Below are 27110 nucleotides of genomic sequence, written 5' to 3'. Positions count from 1 at the left end.
TTCTGGATTAGTTGTAGTTTCTGGGTCACCTTCAAAGGTAGCCCCACGTAGAGCACATTGCAGTAGTCCAAGTGGGAGATAACTAGAGCATGCACCACTCTGGCGAGACAGTCCATGGGCAGATAAGGTCTCAGCCTGCGTACCAGATGGAGCTGGTAAACAGCTGCCCTGGATCACAGAATTGATTTCAGGAAAGGTGCCTGAAATCCCTAAACACAGTATTCTCAGACTAGGGCAGGTCACTCGAGCAATTGCTAGTAAGTGCAGGTTTCAATTTTGGGCTACACTGCCAATGTTTTAAAAATCACACACACACAGATCACAAAACAAGTTCCAAAAGCTAAATCCTGGATGTTGTGTGATAAGTTCAGCATGTCAAAGCTGAACGCGTAGACTTTTTAAATGTCCACTAACATGCACCTCATAATGGTTGTGTGAACCAGCTCTTGTGGAGGAAGTAGAATCTATACACAACAACTTTGGACACTCTTTGGGAACCTGATTACTGATATATATGCTTTTTATGATGAGATCGTGATCAATGAATGCAGACCACGAGGCAGTTGCATTTCATACTGTCATAGTTTGGCCTCACTGTTTTTTGAAGACAGGTCTTTCAAGGTGTGTTAGGACTATGAGGAATTCTCTACCTTTCTTTCACACACACCCTCATCCATTCATCCCATTATGAATTATATCCTATCTTAATTCTTGGCTAGGTGATCATTAAACACGGCTAGAGTTTCCAACGAACAATGACAAAGATGGCATCCCTATAAGCATTGCCATTATCCTGAATTATCTGTCATTCCTTTAATTGGGATCTTGTTGATCTCTGTGTATGTCATTGGAAAATCACCAAGATGTTGGGTAGCTTGCTTTGAAGTAAACACAATTAGGATCCCACAATGAAGTCAGAGTGCATTTGCAATGCCCCCAGAGCAACTGCTAATACTCACACAATTGCGGAACACAGGAAACATTTATTGCTATATGTTTTCTCATCAGTGCCACAAACAGGAGACCACAGAGCATTGCACGAAGTCGCTTCCTTCTTTATATCAGCTAGAATTTGATCACAGTCCAGCTGGATGGAGAAAACAGATATAAGTAAATTAGATAACATACTATAAGGTAACTTACTTAATCATAAATGTTTTAGGACTTACAGAATACATCTAGGGAGGCTTTTTAATGTTTAATGTTTTATTATGTCTTTATATATGTTGGAAGCCGCTCAGAGTGGCTGGGGTAACCTAGTCAGATGGGTGGGGTACAAACAACAACAACAACAACAACAACAACAACAACAACAACAATTGTTCCATCGGCTCACAGCTCTTACAGTGACGTGTTTCATGGTCAAATTTATTCTCAATAATTTTTGGGCTTCTTTGATAGCCTTCACTTGGATAATCCCTCCATACCATCACCCCCAAAGGGATGGGTACAACAAACAATACAGAAAGAAACTGAATATAAGTCCTGCACTGTACAAACAGCAAAAAAGAAAAGAAAAAGCTGGATCTAATCTGATGTGTAGTGCCAGCTAGCTAAGACCTGCTCCATAAAAGGACACATGCAAGGTATTCTAGAACAGTGTTTCCCAACCTTGTGCCTCCAGCTGTTTTCGGACTACAATTCCCATAATTCCTGACCACTGGTCTTGCTAGCTAGGGATGATGGGAGTTGTAGTCCAAAAACAGCTGGAGGCACAAGGTTGGGAAACACTGTTCTAGAACATCTGAAGGCAGCCCTGTTTAGGGAAGTTTTTAATGTTAGATGTTTTATCGTGTTTTTAATATTCTGTTGGGAGCCGCCCAGAGTGGCTGGGGAAACCCAGTCAGATGGGTAGGGTATAAATAATATTTTTATTGTTGTTGTTGTTGTTGTTGTTGTTGTTGTTGTTATTAAACAGGTTCCTTGCACAAGGCAGGAGAATCAACCAATCTACCTGCCACCTCATCGAAGAGCACCCTGTGCATTCCTGAGTCAGTTTGTCAGAATGAGGGATCAGTTCTGTTATAAGAGATCACCCTTCCTGTTCATCTACGGCATAATAATAATAAAAACAATACCTGGGTTGATCACTGTGAGGGTATACATATGTGAGCATACTGCATGAAAGGCTCATCCATCTGTTCTTTTCATTTACACAACCATATATTTAGGAACAGCCGCAGGAGCCCTTCCTTGTAACAAGGGATCTATTAAACAGTAGCTGATGTAACTGTTCTGTTTGTTTCCAGTCACTAGAGGGCAATGTCTCATTCCAACAAATTAACATACTTTCCTAATATTTATGGAGGTGTGTTTATATGTGCAGGCCCGAAGGTACGTGAGTAATTATGAGCAGACGAGCAGAACAAACGTGAGTTTGGTTTTTCTACATATACTGTACAACAGGGACAGGCAAGCTAAGGCCCGTGGGCCGGATGCGGCTCAATCACCTTCTCAATCTGGCCCACAGACAGTCCAGGAATCAGCATGTTTATACATGAATAGAATGTATCCTTTTATTTAAAATGCATCTCTGGGTTATTTGTGGGGGCCTGCCTGGTGTTTTTACATGAGTAGAATGTGTGCTTTTATTTAAAATGCATCTCTGGGTTATTTGTGGGGCATAGGAATTCGTTCAATCCTCCCCCCCCCAAAAAAATATAGTCCAACCCACCACATGGTCTGAGGGGCGGTGGACCAGCCTACGGCTGAAAAAGGTTGCTGGCCCCTGCTGTACAAGAAAGAAACTCATATAGCTATTTGCATATAGCACGATGCAAGGAGAAATATACATTTATGTGTATCCTTTCTACAAAGAATTCAAAAGGCTTGACCTCAGAAAACACTGAAATTTCCAGATTCAGTAGAGGTTACAGTCAAAGACCCAGGAGCATTGGCTTCATACTGAATCAGCTGGCTTTTAATTCCAAGCCACTGTGGGAATTGAAACATTAGAAGCGTGATGTATAAATACCCAAATATATACAAACACTGAACTTCACTTATCATCATCATCATCAACAACAACAACAGCATCCTTATATTTATTACCTGCCCTTCACCTGAAGGTCCTGGCGTGGGCTGCAGAAAAATAAAGTACAGCATTAAAGACAATTTAAAACAAATTTTAGTGGGTTCTAAAATATATACTGCATATGAAATATATATATATGGGAATTGAAACATTAGACGTGTCATGTATAAATACACAAATACTGTACAGTATATACAAATGTTGTAAGCCAAAGTAACACAGGTTCCCAACATGCGTATTAACACATTGTAACTGATCACAGTGGGAATCAAAGCTTAGTCAGCAATGCTTATTGCACATGTGTATTAAACATGAAATGAGGTAATGATGTATATGATTGGTGGAAATTGAAATGCTTTGTTTGAAACTTATAAATACCCCTGCCCGGACCCTTGGGCGGGGTTGCAGTTTTGCGAAAAGATTCGACTGTAACCTATTGCTTTGCAATAAACAACAACAATGGGCTCCTAACTCCTCTTGTCTCTGAGTTTTATTGGCGTAAGTCAGAAGATAAGCCATTTTTGGCTTACAACACAAACACTGAAGTTCACATATCATCATCATCATCAACAACAACAGCATTATATTTATTACCTGCCCTTCACCTGAAGGTCCTGGGGTGGGCTACAGAAGAATAAAGTACAGCATTAATAACAATTTAAAACAAATTTTAGTGGGTTCTAAAATATATATATTTGAAAATATAAGTTTTCAAAGACCAAGGTATAGACGTGTATCTGGAACATTCACTGAAAAATATATAGTGAAGAAGAGAGAAACACCTCTGTGGGGAGGGAATTCCACAACTTTTGGGCTGTACAGAGAATGCCCTCTCCCAGACCACCACCACCACCACCACCCCAAACTTCTGAAGTAAGTGGAGCTCTCAAGAGGGCCTCTTTGCTTAGGTGTGAGGCCCCTACACCTAATAAGGGTGTAGGAAAGGAGGCAGTATTTTGGATATTTGGGGCCAAAGTCATTTAGAACTTTAAACATTACATGAGCACCTTGAATCGGGCCTAGAAATGAAGTGGTAACCATTGTTGCTGTTTTAAAACAGGGGTTTGGATTTGATGTCCCGCTTTATCACTACCGGAAGAAGTCTCAAAGCAGCTAACATTCTCCTTTCCCTTCCTCTCGCACAACAAACACCCTGTGAGGTAGGTGGGGCTGAGAGACTTCAGAGAAGTGTGACTATCCCAAGGTCACCCAGCAGCTGCATGTGGAGGAGCTGAGACGCGAACCCGGTTCCCCAGATTAGGAGTCTACCGCTCTTAACCACTACACCACACTGGCTCCCTGGGTTATATGAGTTCTAAATGGAACGCAGTCAGAAATCTGGCAACTGCATTTTGGACCAATTGAAGTGTCCAAGGTCGGCTTCAAGGTCGGCTCCACATAGAATGCACTGCAATAATCCAGTCTGGAATTTACCAGAGCATGCAGTACCACAGCCAGGCTGTGGGTGATGCATTAAATGCAGAACCACTCCTCACAGCATATTTTGTACTTGGGCACATAGACCAGTTTTATTTAGCAACAGTACAAGCACGGGACACCATAATCTTCTGTCCCTACTGTAGTGCCCACATAGCCACTACTGCTTTGTGACAAGGATTTATTCTGTTGTTGCGGAGTAGTGGTTAGAGGATCGCACTAGGACCAAGGAGGCCAGGGATCAAATCCCCCCTCAGCTTTGAAGCTTGTTGGATGACTTTGGCCAGTCATAATCACTTAGCCTAAGATTCTTCATGGGGTTGTTGTGGGGCTACATTGAGAAGGGGCAGAACCATACACACTGCCTTGAGCTCCTAAGAGAAAAGGTGGTATATAAATCTAGTAAGTAATGTAACCAATAATACTGTATTAGGAAGTGATTTTTACCTTCTTGTCCACAACAGCAATTTTCTTCTGCCTATTGCGGAAGGGCCCTTTCCTACAATTTTCATTGTAGTATGATGACTGTCCTGTCCTAGAAGAAAAGTCACATAAGTTTTTCTAACCCTTAAAAAAATATAAGTGTCAGTAGCCGTCACAACATCCGGTGGCAACAAATTCAACAACTTAATTACTAGGCGTCGCAGGAAGAAGCAAAGCGCTTCCTTTTGTTTGTGTAGAACTGACAGCCCATTAATGTAACTGAAAGATCAACTATTCTGAGAGACGCAAAATAATTTCTCTTATCCTTTTCTGAACTAAAAAGCCTCAATTTCTTTTGAAACCTTTGTTGACATGTTTTACTCTTTATCATTTTACTTACTCTTTCTATACCATTTCCACTATGCAATATCCATTCTGACAGTATAACCAGACTATAGCTGTTACTCCCAATTGTGAATACTTCATAGGTTTTTATAATGCCGCTGTGACATTTGCTATGCTCCTAATCTCACTTCCCTTCTCAATCTCACTTTCTACTCCTTTTCCACCCCAGATATTCCAGTCTGTTTGCATTAACCTCAAATGTCTCCTTCCATTGCTAGCTCTCTGGAATCGATCCTACGAACAGACACCTGAAATTTCTGTTAGATCTGTTTTGGGACATTCTTGCACAATCTCATCCAGCACCTGCTACATTAAAAAAGCTGGCATATTTTTCAGAACGCCAAATATTCCTTGCTGCCTGTTGAACTTGGTCTTCCTTGCCCTTCTCTCCTGTGGGATCTGACATGGCATTTTCTTGCATGGATGACATGGCATTTTCTTTGATCCAACAATTCTTTCTTGCTGCAAGGTTACTAGTTTAAAATGAATGTTTCTACATCTCATGGTTAGAAGTATAGGTTTAAAAGAAACCATGTTTGGACCACATCCAAAGCCAATTAGGGTCACAAATTACAGAAGCATGGTTCTTCAAATATCTCAAGGGCTGTCACATGGAAGATGGAGCAAGTTTGTTTTCTCCTGCTCTGGAGGCTAGGACCTGAACCAATGGATTCAAGTTAGAAGGAGATTCTGACTAAACACCAGGAAGAACATCCTGACAGTAAGAACTGTTTGACAGTGGAACAGACTTCCTAGGAAAGCAGTGGACTCTCCTTCATGGAGGTTTTTAAGCAGAGGTTGGATGGCCATCTGTCATGGATGCTTTAGTTAAGATTCCTGCATTGCAGGGTGGTTGGACTAGATGACCCTCTGGATCCCCTCCAATTCTATGATTATATTAAATTTGACCTGTCTCATCTCTACAAGAAATTTTACTGCCAGATAGAATGTGGTCCTAACTGCTGTGCTATTTGAGCCTTCAACATTAAGCTCAGGTCCAGGAGCTCAATAAAGACTTGGCTCAGTGGCAAAGGAAGAACACATCTATATGTATCGCTTTTGTGGATCCATTCTAAACCTGTCCAACTTCATTTACGCCACCACAGCCTTCAGACACTCATTTAGAACTGAAATTCCTGGATCTCTTCCAAGAAAAGGCAGAGCTGAGTATTAGCAACAGACTGATGATTCCACACTTCATATAGGTAAGTCGTTGTCCCTAAAGAAACCAGCAGGTCATACCCAGGGTCACTGAATATTTGGTCAGACATTTGCAACCCAACTACCTCATTGTGGCAAAGCATTGATAAATTCCCACTTTGGCATCCTAACTGCTATCACACAGATCTTTGCATGTCAAGCATACTCACCCTCCACAATTGGTATATGATCTGTAATCCCCCGATGCAATCTGATACTCTGCGGGGCAAGGATTATTTACATCATTTTTTCCATATGGATTGCAGTTTTTCTGTCAATGGAGAAGAAGCAAGTTTGATAAGAGGGTGGCTTCTTTTCTTGTTCACAAAATAGAGACCATGGTTTGTGCGGACGAGATCTACTCTTTTCCATCAAGAGAGTGGTGATCTTGGAGGTTCTCCCCATCAAAATCTGTGCACCCTTAAACTCATATAAATCAGAACAAAATAGGCTGGGTCAAAGGTCATAGGGAAGGACACAAGAAAAAGTTTCTGCAATATGAAGGCACAACACTTTCTAATGGTACTAATGGAAAACAAGGGCTGAGATAGTGTACAGTACTTAAACTCAAGTCCAATAGAAACAGATTTGTTACCATTTCTAACTACCTTATTCCCATCATTAGAATCATTTAAGTGGGTTAGATCCATTGCGACAAGGAAAGGTTTAGAAGGAATCTCCTAGCTTAGCTTCTCCCTCTCCCTCTCCTTCCCCCCACCCCACCCCACCCCAACCTCCCATTCTCTCAGGCTATCTTCTCTCCCAGCAGGCAAGTCCCAACTACCAGTGAAGCTGTGCTTTTTCTCCCCCCCCCCCCAGCAATCCCTTTCTAGATTTGATTGAAGAGGAGGGCCCTCCAACTTGACAGGCAGCTCACCAGGCCCAGCTGCCAAGCCTGCCTGATCACTTTGTCACAGAATGTATTGAGCTGGGATGCATCTCACTTTTTGATAAAGCACATTCCTGAGTACATTGATTGTTCCAGACACTTCTCGTGGTTCAGCATTGCTGCATCTTTCCTCAGATTTGTCTGCCTCACCCAGGACAGACAATAAGTGGACTGGTGTCCCCATCAGTACCTAACCTCTGGTTTAGGATTAATACTGTGTTTGATTGTTTTGCTCTCCGGTTCCCATCATTTTATTTGATACTGTAATGCTTGTGGCAATTTCTGTCACTGAGCCTTTCTTTAAAAATATTACCAGAACAGCCAGCTCCGGCTCAGCAAGAGTTTGTGAGAAGAGAAAAAAGACTGTGTAAAACCAAAATATGCACACATTCTGGCTATCCCACGATAGTGATCACACTAGAAACAACTGTCGTAAAGTTTATTCTCCACTGCCTCAATGCTGTGTATAGTTCATTGTGGAAGGCAAAAGATCAAGCCCTCATCAGAGAAAGAGACAGACCTTTGACTAGAGATGTTAGAAAATTCAGTTGGAAATGAAAAGAGAAATGTAAATTGCTGATGTTCATTTACTCATCCACATATGAACAGAATTCCACCCAGGAAATACTATCAGTATTCGCTGATGTTGTTGCTTTCAGTGCACAAATGATTAGGTTTCACCTCCATTTGCATTGTGTTTCCTTCATATCAAAATGAAGGGTGTGGAATTATGCAATGACCATGTAATTTACGTAAATTACATAACTTTACCACAGTGGACAGTGATACAAATACTGTAGTATTTGGTGACAGACAAACTGCAGCAAGACAGAAGCAATGCTGCATGTGACCATACAGAGCAGAATAGGAAATGATATCTTCTTACATTCCTACATTTGAGTGACAGACGAGGATGACAATGAGATGCAACACAATGCTTTGAAAATGGGGGTCATTATGCTTGAATGTCTTGTAATTTGGGTGTTACAAAATAATGATGCATTCTTTAAAACAGGAAGAGGGTCAAGCTTTTGGACCATCAGAATTTGTCAAACTTGAACGAATTGGTGCAAGACAAAAAGAGGCACAGTGTGTGATTCTTTGGACCAGAGGAGGCACGGCATTTGAAACCACCTTGCTGGAACTGCTTTGATTAGAACCTGCATCATCAGAGATTTTGGCACTGCACCAGTGGCATAGCGTGGGTTGCCAGAGCTCGGGGCAGCATGGAGCAGGGGGTGGGAGGGAGCAAAATGGATTGAGTACACATGCACATTCAACTACCTAACACAGAGGTTTTCAACCTTTTGGGGCCCATGGCTCCCTTGACCAACTACATTCTTTCTGCGGCACCCCGTGTGGGGCTCAGGAGCCCAGTTATGTCACCCCCTTGCCTACACAGCCAGCAGCCCCTCACCACTTTTTGAACCCCTTCCTGTGTAGAGTGTTCCCTCAGTCTCCTCTCCTCTCCCCTCTGCTTGGGAGTCCTCTGGGCAGCCAGGGTTGTCACCCCTGGTCTCTGAGCTGTCCAAGCTGTCCACCCTGCCCCAAAGAGAGGTGCCTCCTCACACTGCCCCACAGGGGTCTGGGAAGCACACACCCCAACGAGCCCAAAAAGCATCATTTGCCTGTGGAGCTTGTAGCCAGGCCTGCTGCAACAAATAGCCACACAAGCCTTTGGGAGGCAGAGATGCAAGAGGGCATCAGAGGAGGGAGGGGAGGGAATGGGGACAGAGGCCAGTGTTACCCATGGCACCCTGACCATCATTCAAGGCACCTCAGGGTCAGGGCCGTCTTGAGCAGATCGCGCGCCCTGGTGCTGAGGGGCGGAGATCGCTCCGCCGCCCGCCCCGCCCTCGCAGGGTGCAATTGGTTTCCGCGCGGCTCCTTACCAGGCCGGCGCCCAGCTTACCAGCCCACCGCCATGGTGCACTGCGCCACCGGGGGTCTATGTAGAGACGGCCCTGCTCAGGGTGCCGGGGCACACTGGTTGAAAACCACTGACCTAACGGCATCTGTGTCCCTCGGGAGATCACAGCTGCAGAGATAAGAGTCGTTCCATTCTCTGGAGAGGTCACTTCCTGGAGAAGCCATTTTCAATGGAGCCCAGTGATGGAAGCGTGCAATTGTATTGAGGCAGCACTGGGTGTTGAAATTTTGCACCCCTAAGAATTTTGCTCCCGGGGCAGCTGCATCTGTGGACGCTTCCAAGCAACGCCACTGCATTGCACCCCCACCCCTGAAACTGTAGGCAATCCTCCCATATTGAAAGCAGCTAGCACAAGAAAAGAGCGTGGAGACTAGTGATGTGTAATGCATGCAATGCAATGGAAGAACTATTTTCTTAATCTCAGCAACATGCTGAGAAACCCTGCCACTGACATCATGCACACCAGGTAACCCCTCTGGCATCTGTGAATGCAGCACGAACATCTGCAGAAGGGGTGTGTGTGTATGTAAAGCTGAATACACAAAGCCCTCCCCTCCTCTGCAGATATCTGCATTATACATGTGTCACTACTCAGAGCATGTAATGTCAGAGGTGGGCCTATGGAGTGTGGCCCCACTTCCATGTTTCTTTACACAGGAGTTTGAATGTCTGAACAGGACTAATGTAGCACAGAGTACCCTAACCATGTGGAAGGGCTTCACAGCTATAATCTCTGGGCCACCATTCAAGCTTCACAACACACAAGCCTAACCTTGTTTAATCACAAGCAAGCCCTGGTGAATTCAAAAGGATTTTCTTACATGTCTTAACATGTTGAAAAAACCTGTTGGCTGCAAAATAGAAAGTTTTATCCTGAGACAAAGGAGTTGTTGTTGGTTTTTTTTACAGCAGAGCTAGGTTAATGAATGGTCTTCCCATTGAAAATCATGAGGAGAGATTGCATCTTTTCTTTTCATTCTTAAACAGCTGCTGATCTTAGTCAAATCATGAAAGCCTTATATTAAAAATATGAGAACTGTTTATTTACAATTCAAGCCACCTCTCTGGGGTGGCCACTTATGCATCACCCCAAAATATGACAAAGATATGCATAAAATTAGCATGTACTGATTTAGATGTATGAATGCAAATTTAGACAGGCTGGCTAATGCAAATTCAAATGAAAATACATCTCACCATAGTGATGAAGGCTGTGAACAGGTGAGCTGCTGCTAACTGTTGGTGGTAACTTCAAGGTCTCTGCTGCTTTCCCTTAGGGTTCTTCATCCTTAAACCAGGCTTGGACCAGACAGCCCTTCAAACAGAGGACTCCTTCAAATAGAGGGCTATCCTCTGTTAGCACTTCAAATAGAGAGTTGTCCTCTTTAAAGCAAGATGCATGGCCACCCTAATCATATCTCTGGTTGGTCTATATGAATTGTTGATGGGTATGATTAGGGATAAGTTCAACATGCATAAGCTCCCCACCCCATTCATGATTGGATGTGAGCCAGATCAGAGCCCAGCTACTACATTACCGAATTGTCCAGAAGCATCTCTTGCTCTACATCCCCAACAAAGGCCACTAGTTTTGTGTGACTAAAGCTGGACTAGGGCCCACATATTTGGCATATTAGAACCTAAATGCCAACATGCCATGCGTGAAAGCAAGTTTTCATTGCTTGTGTGGTTATCTCTGTAGGATGTTTTTACTAGTTTGGTTTATAGCTATTCCCTCCATTGACTTTTTATTGTTCTAGTAATGGCTTTCCTTAAAGGAAGTATAGTTTTGACTTGTTTGGCTATTTAATTTGTAAGTAATATTATGAAAGCTGGGCTAGATCTAAGGCAGCACTCAGGGGAAGTGGGGGCTTAGGCAGTATTCTCCTCAGATCAGCAACAAGTTGCTCAAACCAAGGAACTAACTCTGAGGCCCGGTGAGCCAGGAATTGGCCTTTGAAGAAAGCTGGCTGGGTGCTCAGAACTGGCACTGCAGCCTAGATGGTACCCTAGAAATTTCTAGCTTCCTTCATTCTCCATCTCATGGCATTCTTCTTTAACACCGGAGACCTCTCTGTGATTGAGCCGTCTCTATGACATGTTGCAATCATGGATTTGCTGTCTTCCTATCTCTGATCTACCAATACCTATCAGGCAACTCCCACGCCACACAGGACTGTGGCTTGTGTGTTGCTTTCTACTATGTTATCCCAGGCTGTTAAAGCCTTTGGACTGAGCTCAGCCTGGATGTTTTATGTTCATGTTTCTGATTTGCTATGAGAATGTGACCTCTCTACCCAATCATGCTTTCTAGACTATGGGCATTACAGCACAGTATCAGAGACAGGATAAAGCATCCCTTTTTCTTGAGTAGGAAAGTAGTGGTCAGGTAGCAGCTTGCCTGACATTTTTCCTCACCTCATTGCTGTTCCCTGGGTTGAAATTCCCTTGAGCGATTTTGTTCGCATAAGTACCCACGGCACCACCACCGCCTCCTCTTCCTCCTCCAACGATCCTGCCTTCTCGGACTTCTTTTTTGCTAAGAGGCATGGAATGTAGAAGAACGTGAGTAACAGGAATTGGAAACTGGGGTTCTTGTGTTCAAACACTTGTTAGAACTTGAACATTCGGGAGAAGAATGAAAGAAGAAAAGAAAACCAAGATAGTAAAACAAAAATGAAAACATAAGGAGAGAAAAAACCCAAACCCATGTACAAAGAAGTGAGCAGCTGCTTTGTTTTAATATATCAGAAATGTGGAACCTTTGGCCTTCCAGGTGTTGTTGAACTACAGCTCCCCTCAGCCCCAGCCAGCCTGGTCAGGAATGAAGGGAGTTGTACTTCAGCAACACCTGGAAGGACAAAAGTTTCCCACACCTGGTATATAGCAACTTATCCCAACCTGGTACTCCCTAGATCCTGGGTGGGGGGACCTGTCACCCTCCATATGCTACTGGACTATGGTGCTCAACATCCTTGACCATTGGTCATGCTGGCTGGCCAATTTTTTATAATGCAAATTTAGTGAAGGTAGGAAGGACAAATACACCTTCTTCAAATGTGCATCCTCCTCAAGAGGTTTTGGCTGGCTGGAAGGCATCCTCAAAGTGTTCTAATGTCCCTTGCTTGCCTGGATGGAAAACAATATATGTGAAAACCTCCGACTTTGCATGGCTGGTCAGCAGCTTATGGAAAAAGTCACACCAGCTGTTGCACCCACCACTGGCATGTGGCCCCCCAGAAGGCTGCCCGCTGAGGAATGTGGCCCTAGGGATAAAACCCTGGCCTAAGTAGCTAACATTACATAAACCATATACATTAAACACAAGGCATTTCTTCTGATAACTACTGTATTAGGTCACTTGTTGTGTTCAATGACTGCCCATAAACTTTGGAGAGTACATGCCAAAGTCTGCTATTCACAACAGCACATCATTTCATCTTTGAGTTAGAGCACTCACAATTTCTCTGAGCACATGATACACTTGTTGTTGTATGTGTAGCCAGTTGCATCCCGCACTGGAGCATTCTCACGGGTGCAAGTGAGTTCTCCACTGGGTCCCATCTCTGATCGATATTCATCACATCCATCATTCCTCTGCAGAGAAAGAACATGGTTTGCTTTGCTGGTCTGATTTTTGAAAACTCTGGAGGATCATCATTCACAGTGAATGCATCACACAGACACAGATGGTGTCAGGGTGTGACAGGGTGAACCATGTCACCCATTGCCTTGTGTCTGACTGAGGTGTTAGTCAAAGGAATCCTGAGTGCCTCTGTCTTAGAAACATTTGTTGGGTGTTGCCCTCTATGGCCAGCCTAATTATCATTCTTTAGCAGGGATATTCAAAGCATGCAATTGATCTGGATGATAAAAGCGATCTCCCCCACTTTTCCCAACAATGTGCTTAAAATACTGTCAACACCTTACCAGATCACAGGCAGACAACTGCACTAGAACAATTCAGAGAATACTCAGGTCCCTGTATCAATTGCTATGGAGCATGATGAAAACTTTTAAAAAGTTGCAACATGCTTTCAATCAATAGTGAATAAAGCCAACAAAGGTGGCTGGAATGCTGGCAAGAAAGGGCCTGCCCTTGATTCCTCAATACTATTTCATGAACTGGTGTTGCTTAGACATCTCACCAGCGGAAAACCTTTCTTATAGATTCTCTTTAGCGTTAATGAAGGCAAAAGAATGATGTGAACATGTGCACCAACAACCCGTATCCTCTCCTAGCTGGATCCACATGATGGAACAAGGGTAAAGTGAGTGAGTGAATAAATAAATAAAATAAATCTATGAGGATGTGTGGTGTAGTGGTTAAGAGCGGTAGACTTGTAATCTGGGGAACCGGGTTTGCGTCTCCGCTCCTCCACATGTAGCTGCTGGGTGACCTTGGGCTAGTCACACTTCTTTGAAGTCTCTCAGCCCCACTCACCTCACAGAGTGTTTGTTGTGGAGGAGGAAGGGAAAGGAAAATGTTAGCCGCTTTGAGACTCCTTTGGGAAGTGATAAAGCGGGATATCAAATCCAAACTCTTCTTCTTTAAAAAAAGTTTCTGCAATAACCAACTTTTATCTGGAAGGTTCTTTACTATTTTGTTTGATTGTTCAATTAGATGGGTATAGGACCTTTCATTAAAGTCTCCTTGAACTATTTCTTCTTTATGAGTCATTGAAACGTAGATTCTAAGTATGCAATTTATCTGGACGCAGCTGATCTGAAAAGTTCTGTCTCTCACTTTCCCCAACATGTTTAATTACAGTGTGGGCATAATTCACATTCCATTATAGTCAATATAAAACTTTATCATGATCATCATCATTTATACCTGACTCAAGGCAGTTTACAGATTAAAAAATAATTTCTAAAATGGACATTGCCCTCAAATGTGATATAGTATTTTAAACATTACGTATATTAAGATGACCTCTTTATGGACTAAAAATGTTATCCAGGGATGAACATTATCAATTAATGCAGATATGAATTTGGCTAGGCCTGAAATATAACCTTGAAGTCTACTGCTTTCTAGTTTTTAATGAAATCATTAAAAGCTTATCCAATGACTGAAATGCTGAACACAATTTTTTTAAATGACATTACAGGCAAATGTAGTTTCTATGATTCGGGCAGAGATAATGCAGGTCAATATAAGAACATAACGATAACATGCTGGATCAGGCCAATGGCCCCTCTGCTCCAGCATCCTGTTCTCACAGTGGCCAATAAGTTGCCTCTGGGAAACCCACAAGTAGGACCCAAGCAAAAGAGCACTCTCCCATCCAGTGATTTCCAGCAACAGCTGTTCAGGAGCATGGCTGCCTCTGATCATGGAATCACAGCATAGCTATCATGGCTTTTCCTCCTTGTATTTGTCTAATCCTCTTTTAAAGCCATCCAAGTTGGTGGCCATTGTTGCCTCCTGTGGCAGTGAGTTCCATAATTTAACAATGTGCTGCATAAAGAGGTACCTGTGGAACATGAGGGAGGACTTCCTCATTCTGTGCATAATGCGGTACTCTACCACACACATGACTTTTTGCATATGGAACAAGAGGCTAAACTGTGCATGTTCAAAACCTTGGATCAACAGAGTTGGAACCTGTTTGGAGTGAAACTGATTCCTCTCATTCTTGGTCACCATGGGTAAGAAATGCAGAATGTAAATGGTCAGATAAAAATTTGGATAAAGCTTTGTTTCACCTCGTTTTTTCCATTTTGTGGTTGTTCCTTTCCAACAGAATTCATTGTACCTCCATTTTTGCTGCAGGAAACAATGGATACAGTTTTACTTTGTTGCAGACACAGAGGCTCAATTTAATTAAAAAGCAAATATATTTCATCATACTCACAACTTCTGTAGACACATTGTGCATTTATTGCTATGCTGCTTGCCAGAAGCATCGCGAACTGGATTATTCTCTCTGGTGCAAGAAAATGACCCATCTCTGAAATAAGGCCAATATTCACTGCAGTCGTCATCCTACAGTGGAAGAAGAAGATCAATTTTCCTCCTTGAAGTCTCACTGAAGATAAAGTTCATCATGAGTTATCAACAGGATGCCCATATCCAGCATTTACGGTCCCTTAGAAAATCATGTGATCAGCAGAATGTTCAATCACATTTGACCGAACCAAACCCAATGGAATAAGTCTTTTATGAGGAATGAAGCACACTGGAAGTAATCTTCACTGGATGTAATTAAGAGAATAAGTACAAACCAGCAAGTTTCCAGAGGTGTAGCTGTGTTCATCTGTTGCAGCAAATATAGCAGTTTTGTAGCACCTTAAAGACTATCAAATTTATGATGTTATGAGCTTTTGCAGACTACATTCTACTTTATCAGATGTTTCTTTTATCAGATGCATCTGATGAAATAGACTAGAGTCCATGAAAGCTTGTGTTTGTCATAAATGTGTTAGTCTTCAAAGGTGCCATAAAACCAACCAAATGGTAGCATTGGTTTCAGTGGGGAATTGTCCACCCAGAATTCTTTCCCATGTAAATAAATCAATGCAGCAAATGTGCTTAATAGCCCAGGCACCCCCAAACTGCGGCCCTCCAGATGTTTTGGCCTACAACTCCCATGATCCCTAGCTAACAGGACCAGTGGTCGGGAAAGATGGGAATTGTAGTCCAAAACATCTGGAGGGCCGAAGTTTGGGGGTGCCTGCAATACATCATGTCTAGCACTTGAGATTCTGTTTCTTTGTAGATGTGTAATGTCTATTTTGGACTTTATATTAAGCAAGATTTTAGAAATACGTTAGACACATTAGATTTCAAAAACATAGTAGACACACTAGCAACAGAACTGCTTGCCGTGTTGCCAGCTTGTGTCCGTCTTTTCCTCTGCTCCTGGGTGGGAACAAACAATGGGAAAAACAGCAGAGTTTGTGCTTTATCCTTCTCCCACCCTTTCTCCTAGTTCTCTCTCTTTCTCCTAGTTCTCTCTCTCTCTCTCAGCTGGAATGCTAGACACAACCATATGAAGTCTAACCTGCACAAGCGTAAGCCACACAGTAAGCAAGCATTATGATGACGAATTAAGCCAAGCAATTTGAGCAAGAAACAAAGATATCATTTGGGAAAGAAAAGCCTGCCAATGAGAAGATTTGCTGCCTGTAGAAAGAGGTGTGCAAGAAATGGATTGGCCAAGATAAACAAGGTGCAATTAAGGCTTGCTTATGCCTGGTCCCACACCTTGCCCTAGCTGGAGCACTCCTGGGTGTTATTACCCCATTAAGCAGTAATTGAGTGCCAACAACGTGCTTGGAATGTTCCAAACAGGGAAGGCAGCCCAGGACCCGCCCTGGAGAGTTTACTATTTCAGTCTCGGAAACACAGGAAGGAAAAGATACAAACTCATCATGGCACACTCACTTGGGCCTGTCAGAAACCAAAACACATAGTACTGTACTAGTAACGGTTCAATTGTGGTTTTCAATGAGACCCTGCAATGGGTGAACTTGGATAATTTTAGACCCTGGACTCAATAGTCTCATGAAGGCCTTCTTTAGATAAGTAATGAGCATTACTTCTTTTAAGCCATACCTGATAATGTGGGTTTTTTGGGGGGGGGCACTGTTCTATCTGTTCTATCTGCCCTCCAAGTCTGGAGCCAAACCGGAAACTAGGATTGCTATTAATACTCACAGGCAGGAACAGGTTTGGAGAATCAGAGTGGTACAATGGTTAGAGCAGGGCTGGTGATCCTGCGGCCTTCTAGATATTGTTGGACTCTATTTCCCACCAGTCCTAGCCATCATGGCTAAATGATCATGGGAGTTGTAGTCCAGCAACTTCTGGAGGGCCCCATCCCTAGGTTCTTCACCCTTTGGTTAAGCTAGGACCAGGGATGCTTGGGTTGAAATTCCTGGTGAGTGATTAACTTTACTGGATGACTTTGACCCATCACAATCTCTTAGGTCAACCTACCAGGTTGTTGTGAGGATAAAACAGAAGGAGAATGGAAACTGCTACTGTTGTTGTAATGAAGCATATTTGTACATATAAGAAGCAGCCAGAGACTGTATGATGAAAATCAACTCTTCCTGAACCATATTTCTAGTGAACCAGCAATGTGCTGTGGAGGAGGGCACCACCCCGAATTTCCATGAAATGTAGCAGGTCTCCACTTGTGCAATTTCTGTTCCAGAAGTGTTTTCACTATAATTACATATAGTATCAGCATCGTAACTCTAATCTCATTTAGTAAAATTAGACTGGGCTACAATCAAAGTGACAATGAAGTCTCATATCCTCCAGCACAAAAGCAAAAAACCAATTGCTAAGCCACTGGGTCAAATGCAGGGCTTAAACACATAATATCATCATATTTCAGGTATACCATTTTTCATGCCTCACATGCAATCCTGCACATGTCAACTCAGAGATTCCTCTCACCTTGCTGGTGGGTGACATTAAATGGCTGCCAGTGCTGGGCCATTTAAGACCCCCAGATTGACAGAATATAGTCTCCCCCTTTCTTCTATGGGGAAATCCAAATTTACCCACCCACAATAACTGGCCAATTGTGGATGGACTTTAGGAGGTGGCAGCAGGGGGGAGCAGAGTCAGGTGGAAACTTTGTGCCAGTTTCCACTTGGGTCCTCTCCTTCAGGATAAAAAGGGACCCGCCTTCTCCCTTGGCACTACAGTCACCCTTTTGGTCTCCCACCCTCATTTCTGTGGTTTATTTTTCCCCTCTTGTTTATTATTTTCTTAATGACTTTGCTATGTAATTTTTTGGTTGCTGTATTTGGGGCTAGAAAGAAATTTTATCTCTAGGCAAATTGGTTGTTCTTGTGGTTTTTGCCACCCTCACAGCAATCATTACAACTTGAGTGGTTAGGTTCATAGTAATTACTCATAAGGGGAGGGTATTGCTTTAACTTCCCCTTCCAGGAATTGGGGTATCCCATTAAAAGGATCCTAGGGGAGGTGTTTCTGTCCATAAATCCAGATGGGGGCTGAGGACCATAGCACTCCCCAAGGCAATTTCCATGGGCTGCTTCTATTTGATGGAAACCATAGGGCAATCTTTTCCTGGAATGGATGTCCTAGGAAGCAGGAAGCAGACAGGCTGACCAAGTTGAAAATCACCCAGAGCCTGAGACAAATCACCTACATCTGTAATCAATAAAGTTGTGGCCTTTTTTTGGATCCATGAATGTAGCTCTGTGTATCTTTATACATGGTGTGAGGCACCAGGAGGCGGGCTCACTGTGCCTGAGCATGAAAATATGATCCATTAGCCTCAATGGGACTTATTCCCATGGAAGTTTGCACAGGACTGCGCTGTTAGCAAGTATTGCAGGTTGTCGCCAGCAATGTTGCTCAGGTGATGGTAAAGCCACATAAGAAGAGGAGTCATTTTCAGTTATTCTCCATCTCCTTCAAACTCCTGAAATAATCCAAAATTGTTTTCCTCCGTGTAACATAAATGGAATCAACGCTATTAGATGCCATTGGAGAGCTTTAAAATTTCTCCTCACCTTTGCTGAAGAAGGATTTTTGGGCCAATCCTTACCAGCAATTGCTCTCATTCTCCTATTAATGAAGATAATAAACAAAAACAGAGAAGAGATTATGAATGGAAAATGTACAGTAAATGGCGCAACACTTTAGTGTAGGGTGATATAAAGTTCAATACAAATTCCGCAATCTTTTTTCACACAAGAGGTTCTTTTCTTGGAATGCAAGAGAACTGCTGACATAAAAGAGAACAGAAGAAATCAAGACTTAAAGTAGGTAAGTAATGTTATTTGCTCAGAATTTCTATATCTAAGGACTTTTCTCTAGATTCAGGTAGGTAGCCGTGCTGTCGAAATATATAAAAAAATATAAAAAATGTCCAGTAGCACCTTAGAGACCAATTAAGTTTGTTGTTGGTATAAGCTTTTGTGTGCATATACGAAAACTTCTACCAAGAAAAAACTTAGTTGGTCTCTAAGGTGCAACTGGACTTTTCTCTATTGAGTCTCCCATGATGTCTTTAAATAGGATCTGATAACAAGTGCCTTCAATAATTTATAGCCCCAATTCATAGAAATCCCATTAAAATCAATCAGACTTACTCATGTAACTACGGTAATTTGTTTTACTTATTTCAATGGATAGAAACCATTGGATTTCCTCTCACATACCAGGACTTGATTTTCTTCTCCTTCTCTCTGCAGTTCCCCCATTCTTCCAAATTCTGTCCCAGAGTATTTCTCAGTCCTCCCAAGCAGATTTTGTGGGTGCACAGGAGGCAAGGAAGTCCCATTGCACAAGAGGAAGTCTGTTCTACTTGGATGCAGCATTGGATACAGCTTGATGGGACTGAAGTGTTGCCAACCTTCTTTGAATTATTGCCTAGATGGCCATTTACACAAACCACTGATATGAAAAGGATCTTTCAGAGCCCATTTGTATTGCTGAGAATCATATTCATGGAGACTGATTAAACCACTTATCCCTGAGCACCTTCCAAATCTGAAATGACTCTTAGGGAATGAGCACAGTTCTCATCTTAATATTGATGCAGACTCCTGCTCACTAAATCTGAATAGCTTCTCCTTCGTGGAAGGAATCTTGCATGCATTGAAACTAAAGCCCTGTGTGATTTCTAATGTGTGCTAGAGCTTAACTGCTGCCTTGATGGCCTTGATTTTTGGATCCACTTTTGGTGTTGATCTTGATGGTTTAGGGGAACAGCAGGGCACAAAACTGACCTCTCTGTTCTGGGGGTTATAAGTTGCAGTGTTTGCCTCTGCCAGGGGGTTTCTGCCATAGAGATGGAACTAGGAAATTGTCTGTAGGAGGAGAAGACATAGGGGAAACAACCAATATAACAGCTCTTATCATGGCATTAGCATCTCTGAAACAAGTGGTTGTTTCTAATACTCACAAGACTTCACGGCACATGACACACTTGTTCATATGTCTCCTGCCATCAGGACCGAAAACAGGGTCTATGTCTCTGTTGCAGTATAAATTCCCATCCTCTAAGAATGGTTGGAATTCACGGCACATGCCCTCCTAAAGGGATAAAGGAAAGCTTAATGAGGCTTGCTTGCTTTCTTCTGCTTCTGCAATCCTTAAATTGCTTCAGTTCTCCGGTATAATCCTGTTTATATGGAATGAAAGTGAGTAATATGAAGGTGGGAATGCAACCCTCTTCTAGTTTTCGCTTTCGCTTGCTCTGTCACTGAGTTTCAATGTTTATTTCATTTGAATGGAAAATCCCACTCAAATTTAGACATTTCTGGAGGGGAGTGGTAACAAAAATGGAGCTCAAATGATAGTCAAACTCTGGACACAATCCACCAAGAGGCATACCCTCCAACTCCTGGATTGAAAAATCCAGGATCAGCGGCGGCGCAGCACCGGAAGTCACTTCTACACATGTCACCGCCCGATTTCCGGTGCCCAGACATGGGCAGAGCTGCATCGGAAGTCGCTTCTATGCATGTCCGGACATGCGTAGAAGCGACTTCTGGTGCCAGGCTGCCCATGTCTGCATGTCTGGGCACCAGAAATCGCTTCTGCGCATGTCCAGACATGCACAGACAGCCAGGAGCTGGCGGAGCTTTACGGGATATTTACAGGATATAATCAATTTGGGATAACAACAGGAAACGGTAACAAAATACGGGGGTTTCCTGCGAAAAATGGGAGACTTGGCAGCTATGCCAAGAGGTTCAGGTCTGCAACCCCATTAAAATGGGTGAAGGTAAATGGAGCCCTCTGTTACTTGGGCATTTCAATGTGATGGTCATAGGTAGCTGAGACAGGGATTCTGTAACCCTTGTGTTTAATGCTAGTGTAACACTGGAAGCTACCTTAGACCAAGCTGGACCACTGGTCCACCTAGCTCAGTACTGTTTACACCAGGACTAGCCAAAGTGATACCCTTCAAATGTAGTTAGACTCCAACTCCCTTCATCCCCAGCCCACATGGCCACATTGGAAATGTAGTCCAACAACACATGGAGGGCATCACATTGGTTATTCTTCACCAGCAGTTAAGGTTGTGGTGGAGTGGGGAGACAGCGAGCAGTGGGGTGGGGCTGGTGCAGTGCAAACCCACCAGCAGAAGCAATCTGGTCCTATGTCAGTGCATTTACACCACACTGACTTCACCACCACCACCACCACATTCTTCTCTTCTCCATCCCAGTTTGCTGCAGCAACTCAGCTGAATAGAGATCAGGTGGATGGCGTAGCCCCACCACACTGCCTACTGCTCATTGTTTACAATGACTGGCAATAGCTCTCCAGGGTTTCAGTCTTTCTCAACCATACCTGATTATGCCAGGAAGGAACCTGGGACCTTCTTCGTGCAAAGAGTATGCCCTTCTAAGCCATATGCTTCTTAAAAAACATGTGCCACCATGTTGAATATTTCTACCACTATTCCATGTTGGTTAGAGCAGAGAGGCCCCATAGAGCATTGATTCCCCCTCCAACCTACTAATACTGGGCAGAGACTGGGGAGTAGCACTAAGAATCCACCAGGATTGCTTAACGCAATCTAACCAGAGAATCCCAGAAGGATCTCCGTTGATTAGAAAGCATGGTCACAATGACTGGGCAATGGGGAAGATAGGTTGCCAGGAGGCAGTATTAACCAGGCTATTATGTAGTTTCCAGGTGCATTTTTGCCTTCTTCTTTTTTTTGGGGGGAGGGGGGAATCCTGCCCTACGTTGCAGGCCTTTTGGAAATATTGGGCAACAGAGATGTTGGCTGAACTGCAACAGTTAAACTCCAGCAATGTTATTCGTTTCACAAATAACACGTGAAAATTTATTACCAAATGCAAGTGAATTCTCAGCACCTTTAACAAACTACAGTTCCCAGAATTCTTGGTGGGGTGTTTTAAATGTATGGTGTGTACACAGCCTGATTTAGGAAAAATAAGAGAAAAGTCTGAACTAACCTGGTATCTCATTTGACTGGCAACATCTGCAACAAAAATACGCAGATTGTAAATTCGTGCATTGTTATGGTACAAATTCAAGTTTTAAAAAGACGGTTACTCAATCAAAGAGGTGGTTACAGTTACATGGTCCAACAAACCCACCCCATCACAAATGCAAACAAACACCACTACAGACAACCACAGAGAACCAACTACACCCAGCCCCCCAGCCCCTCTTACTACAAAGGAAATGTAACAAGTGAATAGAAAGAGAACCTATCCAGTGGATGCTTACACAAACCCCACACATACACTATAAAAAAGAATATAAATTTCACCACCCCACCCCTCCTCTCCCCCACTCTCTTTCCCCTACCTTGTACTGTACTCAACACTAACCATAGCTGCCAAGTTTTCCCTTTTCTCACGAGGAAGCCTATTCAGCATAAGGGAATTTCCCTTTAAAAAAGGGAGAACTTGGCAGCTATGAACACTAACATCTCATAACAAATTTAACTGATCTATAGAAAAGACATTACAACCTGACAAAGAGACAATGCACGTACGTTTGATAGTAATTTTATTAGTTTTCCGTTACAACAATCCAATAATAGCCTCATTATAACAATGCCAAATTATAATACAATTAATAATACCAATCATGGAGATGCCAAATTATGTATCTTTAGGTGCCCCCCTCCCCATGTGCTAGAATTAATGGTTTGATGGTTTTCCTTGTTTCAGCGTTCCAAATGCATGTGCTTTTGTAAACCAAGAATTTCCCTGATCCATATAGCCTTCCGCATGGTTAATGGTCCTTGATAAAGATCTGCATAGGCATCCACACCAGATGTACCAGTTGGCTTCAAAGGGGATCAGATGAGCCTCATAATGCAAACTCAGACCAGCTGCTTGCACAGAACACACTTGCTGGGTTGATGTGAAAATTATTTTCACTGAATTACCCTGTAACCCTAAGCATTAGAAATAAACCTTACTGAAATGAGAGGGACTTATTTCTCAATAAACACGGGCTTGGGCTTGCACTCCTGCTTTCTATAATTTTGAGGCCCATGCTTGCTTGAGTTACTTGTTGCTTGTAGTGACACTTTGTGCACATCATGATCATATATATCTCTCCTCTCTCGGCAAGTGATGATGGTGGTGCACCTATGGAAACACAGTCCTGAGCACGGCTTTTAATGGGAGCTGTGTTAAATGTAAGCACTTTTATTTAATGAGATTGTGCATTGGACTGCTTGCCAACTAAACTATTTGTATAATACTACTAATTGCAGATTCCTTGATTCATACCACCCAAATATTTCTGTGTGGTTCCCAAAATGTTGTGACTGAGCTATAGGAAGTTCTTAACAAGGATTAGTTAATGTAACATTTGTCAGGAACATCTTACAACCCAAACCCAAGCCTAGAATACCTTTCCTTAACTAAACTGATTTAGATATTTAGAACAGCATGTCGTACAGCCTCTTTTTTGTTTCTTTTTCTTCCTTTCTCCCCTTTTACATTTCTTTTGTTTTATTCTAGTATTTCATATAAAGCAGCCTAGTCAATATATGGGGTGTTTGGGGAGGGGTATTGCATCTGGTGGGGGACACATCATGCTCCTTCTGGGATCGTTAGTCCACTTTCAGTCCCCACCCTGCACTTAGCTCTCAACTGTGGTTCCTAGAAGCTGTCAGCATGCGACAGAAGCCACACCCCAGGAACAGCTTTGACTCGCTGGCTAAGCCAGGTGAGGGTAGCTGCTGAGTCTCAAATCCTCAGTGAATTAGGAACTTCCTCTGCATGAAAAGACAGACTCCGGTGGATTGAGTGGACAAGACCAATAGTGGGTCCAATGGTAAAGAAGGCGTTTTCTGCATGTGATGTAGAGGGAAGTGAGGAGCAGATGGGGCTTGTCAACCAGGGAAAGTAACCCATCTAGGAGAAGAAAACTCTGATCCTAAACCTCTGCTGCCTTGTGGGATATCTTCAGGAGAAGAAAATGCTAAGGCGTAAGCCCTACACACATCCAAAGTAGAATCCATAAGACAGTTTGATGGCACATTGTATGCCTCCTTCTGGCAATTCCTGCAGCTGGTGCCAAACATATTGCTCTGCTTTCCTTTGAACCACATCAGCGAGGCCAAGAGGGGGGACTTGTCATCTGGGTAGCCCAGGACCTCTATACATACTGCCCAGGTTTGCACCCTGTACGTTCACTTCGGTGCTACTAATGAAGCAGTTTGACTTCAGCCCCAAAGGTGCACTCCATTGTCTCTCAAGACAGACAGATGCCAACAACAACAAGTCAATATAAAGCAGGGAGCTCTCTATATGAAATATTATTACCCTAACTCAGGGATGGGGAACTTGTGGCCTTCCTGCCAGTGTGGCTAATAATAAGGGATGGTGAGAGTTGAGGTCTACCCACATATGGAGGGCTAGAGGTTCCTCATCCCTGCCCTATCCAAACCACAGATCTGAAGATTACCATCTCTCTTTAACACCCCACCTCAGTAAGCAATCTTTGGTGCCACTGCTTGTTTCCACTTTGGTCCATGGATCAGAGGTGACCTATGTCAAGTCATCTTCCACCTGAAGACACTTTGTGATGGGCACATCTTGCCACTTACCACAATTTTGGGACCACCTGGGAAGCTGTAGCGGTTAAGATGTAATGGTTGCCCTGAGAAATTTGCTGCCGCCCTCCACACCGCAAGTCTGCTAGATAAGGAGACTCCACAGATCACAAACAGCAGACACCCCCTGATGCCAATGAGAACTGAAAGCAAATCAAGCTGTACTGAAAACTAGCATAGAATGTCCAATCTGCATGTCACTGGAGGTGACAGGTCCTTTAGACTAGATCACTATCAGTCTACCTGACTAGTCCAGTGCTGTCCATTGTTACATCCTGCCACTTATAGCCACTGCTTCTGCAATTCCTCAGACAAATCAACCAGCTGATAATAACTTGCCCAAGAGGCACAGACAGACATTGGGATAAACAACTCAAAGAGCGGGGGGGGGGGGAATTCCAGACACATTAAGTTCAATTACTTGCAGATGGCAGGATTATCTAGATTTTATGACAATGAATCCATAATTCTATTTATATCATACAATAACAGCCATACCGAGCCCTGATTGGTTGGTCCATATTTGCGCTCTCTCTCTCTCTCTCTCTCTCTCTCTCTCTCTCTCTCTCTCTCTCTCTCTCTCTCTCTCTCTGCAGAATCACCCTATCTTTATTTTCATTCCTGTTTAATGTCAACTCTGTTGAACGAGTTGAAGAATTCCAAGTCTGCCCTATGCATGGATACAAACACTCAACCACATTTTGACAGAAGAATGTCATTTCATCAGACAGTGCATTTGAATTGTCCACCCAAAAGGCAAAATAGATGAAAATAGATATTGCTTTTGCCAAAACAAGGAAGCTCTCTACCTTCTTCACTTTCAAACCTTCAAGGTATTTGACAACAACAAAGGTATGCCTGCCACCAGTTCCATAAATCATTTTTTAAACATTGATATGATCATGAATGAAGTAAAAGTGCTTAGTATTTCCTAGTCCTTGGCTTTCCTCAGTTTTCTCTTCAAATAAGCTAGTTCTCTTGTTAGGTAATGTCTTAGTTATCATTGTTTTTAAAGGACTACGTGGTGCCCACTCCTTGGGCAAAGATGACATCCCCTACCACAGACATTGGTTATAACAAATGTAGCTTACCTTCAAAGTGGCTGAAAAGTGCCAGGGCCACGAAGACCCCTGCTACCTTCATGGTAAGGATAATGGTGGTAAACGTGTTTTGATTCTCTTAGCTCATTGCTCACAAGAAGCCACACAGGTGAAGCTCTGATTGCATATGTACATATAGGAGACAGGTTTCTCCGCCTTCCTTGTGACATAACCTTCAGAACAGCCATCATTAGCCATGAAAACCAGTCTGATGAGGGGTGGTTTGAATTCTAATGATTCCTTCAGCATAACTTTCATCAGGATGGGACTGACTGGGAGCCACACCCTGGATTTTGTCAAAATGAGACGTTTACCAATCGGTCAGCTCATTTTTCAGCAGCAGCAGAGCATCCTGGCTGCAGGATGCTGCATCCAAGAGGTATGCTCAAATCAAAGACCTTCCTGGGACTATATCTGAAGGGCAGTATAAAAATACTGCTATTACCAGCAAACAGAGCCACCCAGATGCAATATCTGAATAGCTGAGCATTGCTGGAGTTTGTGGGCTGCATCTAATGCTAGTAGACCCATTTAAGTTGATAGAAATGACTAACTTGGGGCCCTTAGTTTCAGAGAGTCTGAGCAGAGTTTAGTTGACTTCAACTCCAAGATAATAATGTTACTAATAAGGAATTACATTCCTAGCTGGGAGCTCTCAGAGATAACAATAGTGAATCTAGTAGTATGATAGCATTTTACAGACTTTACAAATTGCTTCCGCACAGAGTTCAGCTACATGCTTTGCATACAAAAAGTCCCTGATTCCAATTCCCAGCATCTTCAGGTAGGCTAAAAAACGACTATTGCCAGCACAATAGTATCTCTGCTCTGGCATAACCTATTATTGGTGGAACAAAGCAAAATCTATTATACAGCTGTAATCTTTTGTTCCACCAGTACAATAGATTTAGTAGTGAGCAAGCCTATCTTCGTCCAGCAGGCATAACTTGAGGACAGGATTGCAGTGCTAGTCTCATCCCAGCTTCCAATACACCCTTCAGTTAGGCTGCTGTTTGCGGGATTCCTGAATGGCTGAATTTGTTTGGGGGGAATGTGAATCAGGAGAACAATAGTGACAGGTGAATGTCTCAAGGCTTGGTCTAAGTGCCTTTACATGATGACAGCAATA

The 27110-nt window shown here is 43.0% G+C and overlaps 1 protein-coding gene across 2 annotated transcripts in view; it reads right to left on the bottom strand.

Annotated features, from left to right (window-relative positions):
* The window catches only part of LOC118080482 (serine protease inhibitor Kazal-type 5), a 30983-nt gene extending 4882 nt beyond the window's left edge, over positions 1–26101 (bottom strand). The window contains exons 1-14 of one of the 2 annotated variants that reach the window (XM_035105785.2): positions 25973–26101; positions 22255–22280; positions 20223–20353; positions 20047–20127; positions 18826–18880; positions 15180–15310; positions 15031–15091; positions 12779–12915; positions 11737–11857; positions 6670–6770; positions 4919–5006; positions 3629–3658; positions 3052–3081; positions 960–1087 (exon numbers count right to left, since the gene is read on the bottom strand). In XM_035105785.2, the coding sequence (XP_034961676.1) occupies positions 960–1087; positions 3052–3081; positions 3629–3658; positions 4919–5006; positions 6670–6770; positions 11737–11857; positions 12779–12915; positions 15031–15091; positions 15180–15310; positions 18826–18880; positions 20047–20127; positions 20223–20353; positions 22255–22280; positions 25973–26024 (1172 nt within the window). In that variant the 5' untranslated portion in view covers positions 26025–26101. The remainder of the gene's footprint in view (positions 1–959; positions 1088–3051; positions 3082–3628; positions 3659–4918; positions 5007–6669; positions 6771–11736; positions 11858–12778; positions 12916–15030; positions 15092–15179; positions 15311–18825; positions 18881–20046; positions 20128–20222; positions 20354–22254; positions 22281–25972) is intronic. The other variant, XM_035105787.2, reaches the window with a different exon arrangement.
* Between the last annotated feature and the right edge of the window lie 1009 nt (positions 26102–27110).

Source organism: Zootoca vivipara, chromosome 2 (genome assembly GCF_963506605.1).
Source record: "Zootoca vivipara chromosome 2, rZooViv1.1, whole genome shotgun sequence".
NCBI classification, from domain to species: Eukaryota; Metazoa; Chordata; class Lepidosauria; order Squamata; family Lacertidae; genus Zootoca; species Zootoca vivipara.
This window is presented reverse-complemented; position numbering and strand designations above follow the sequence as displayed.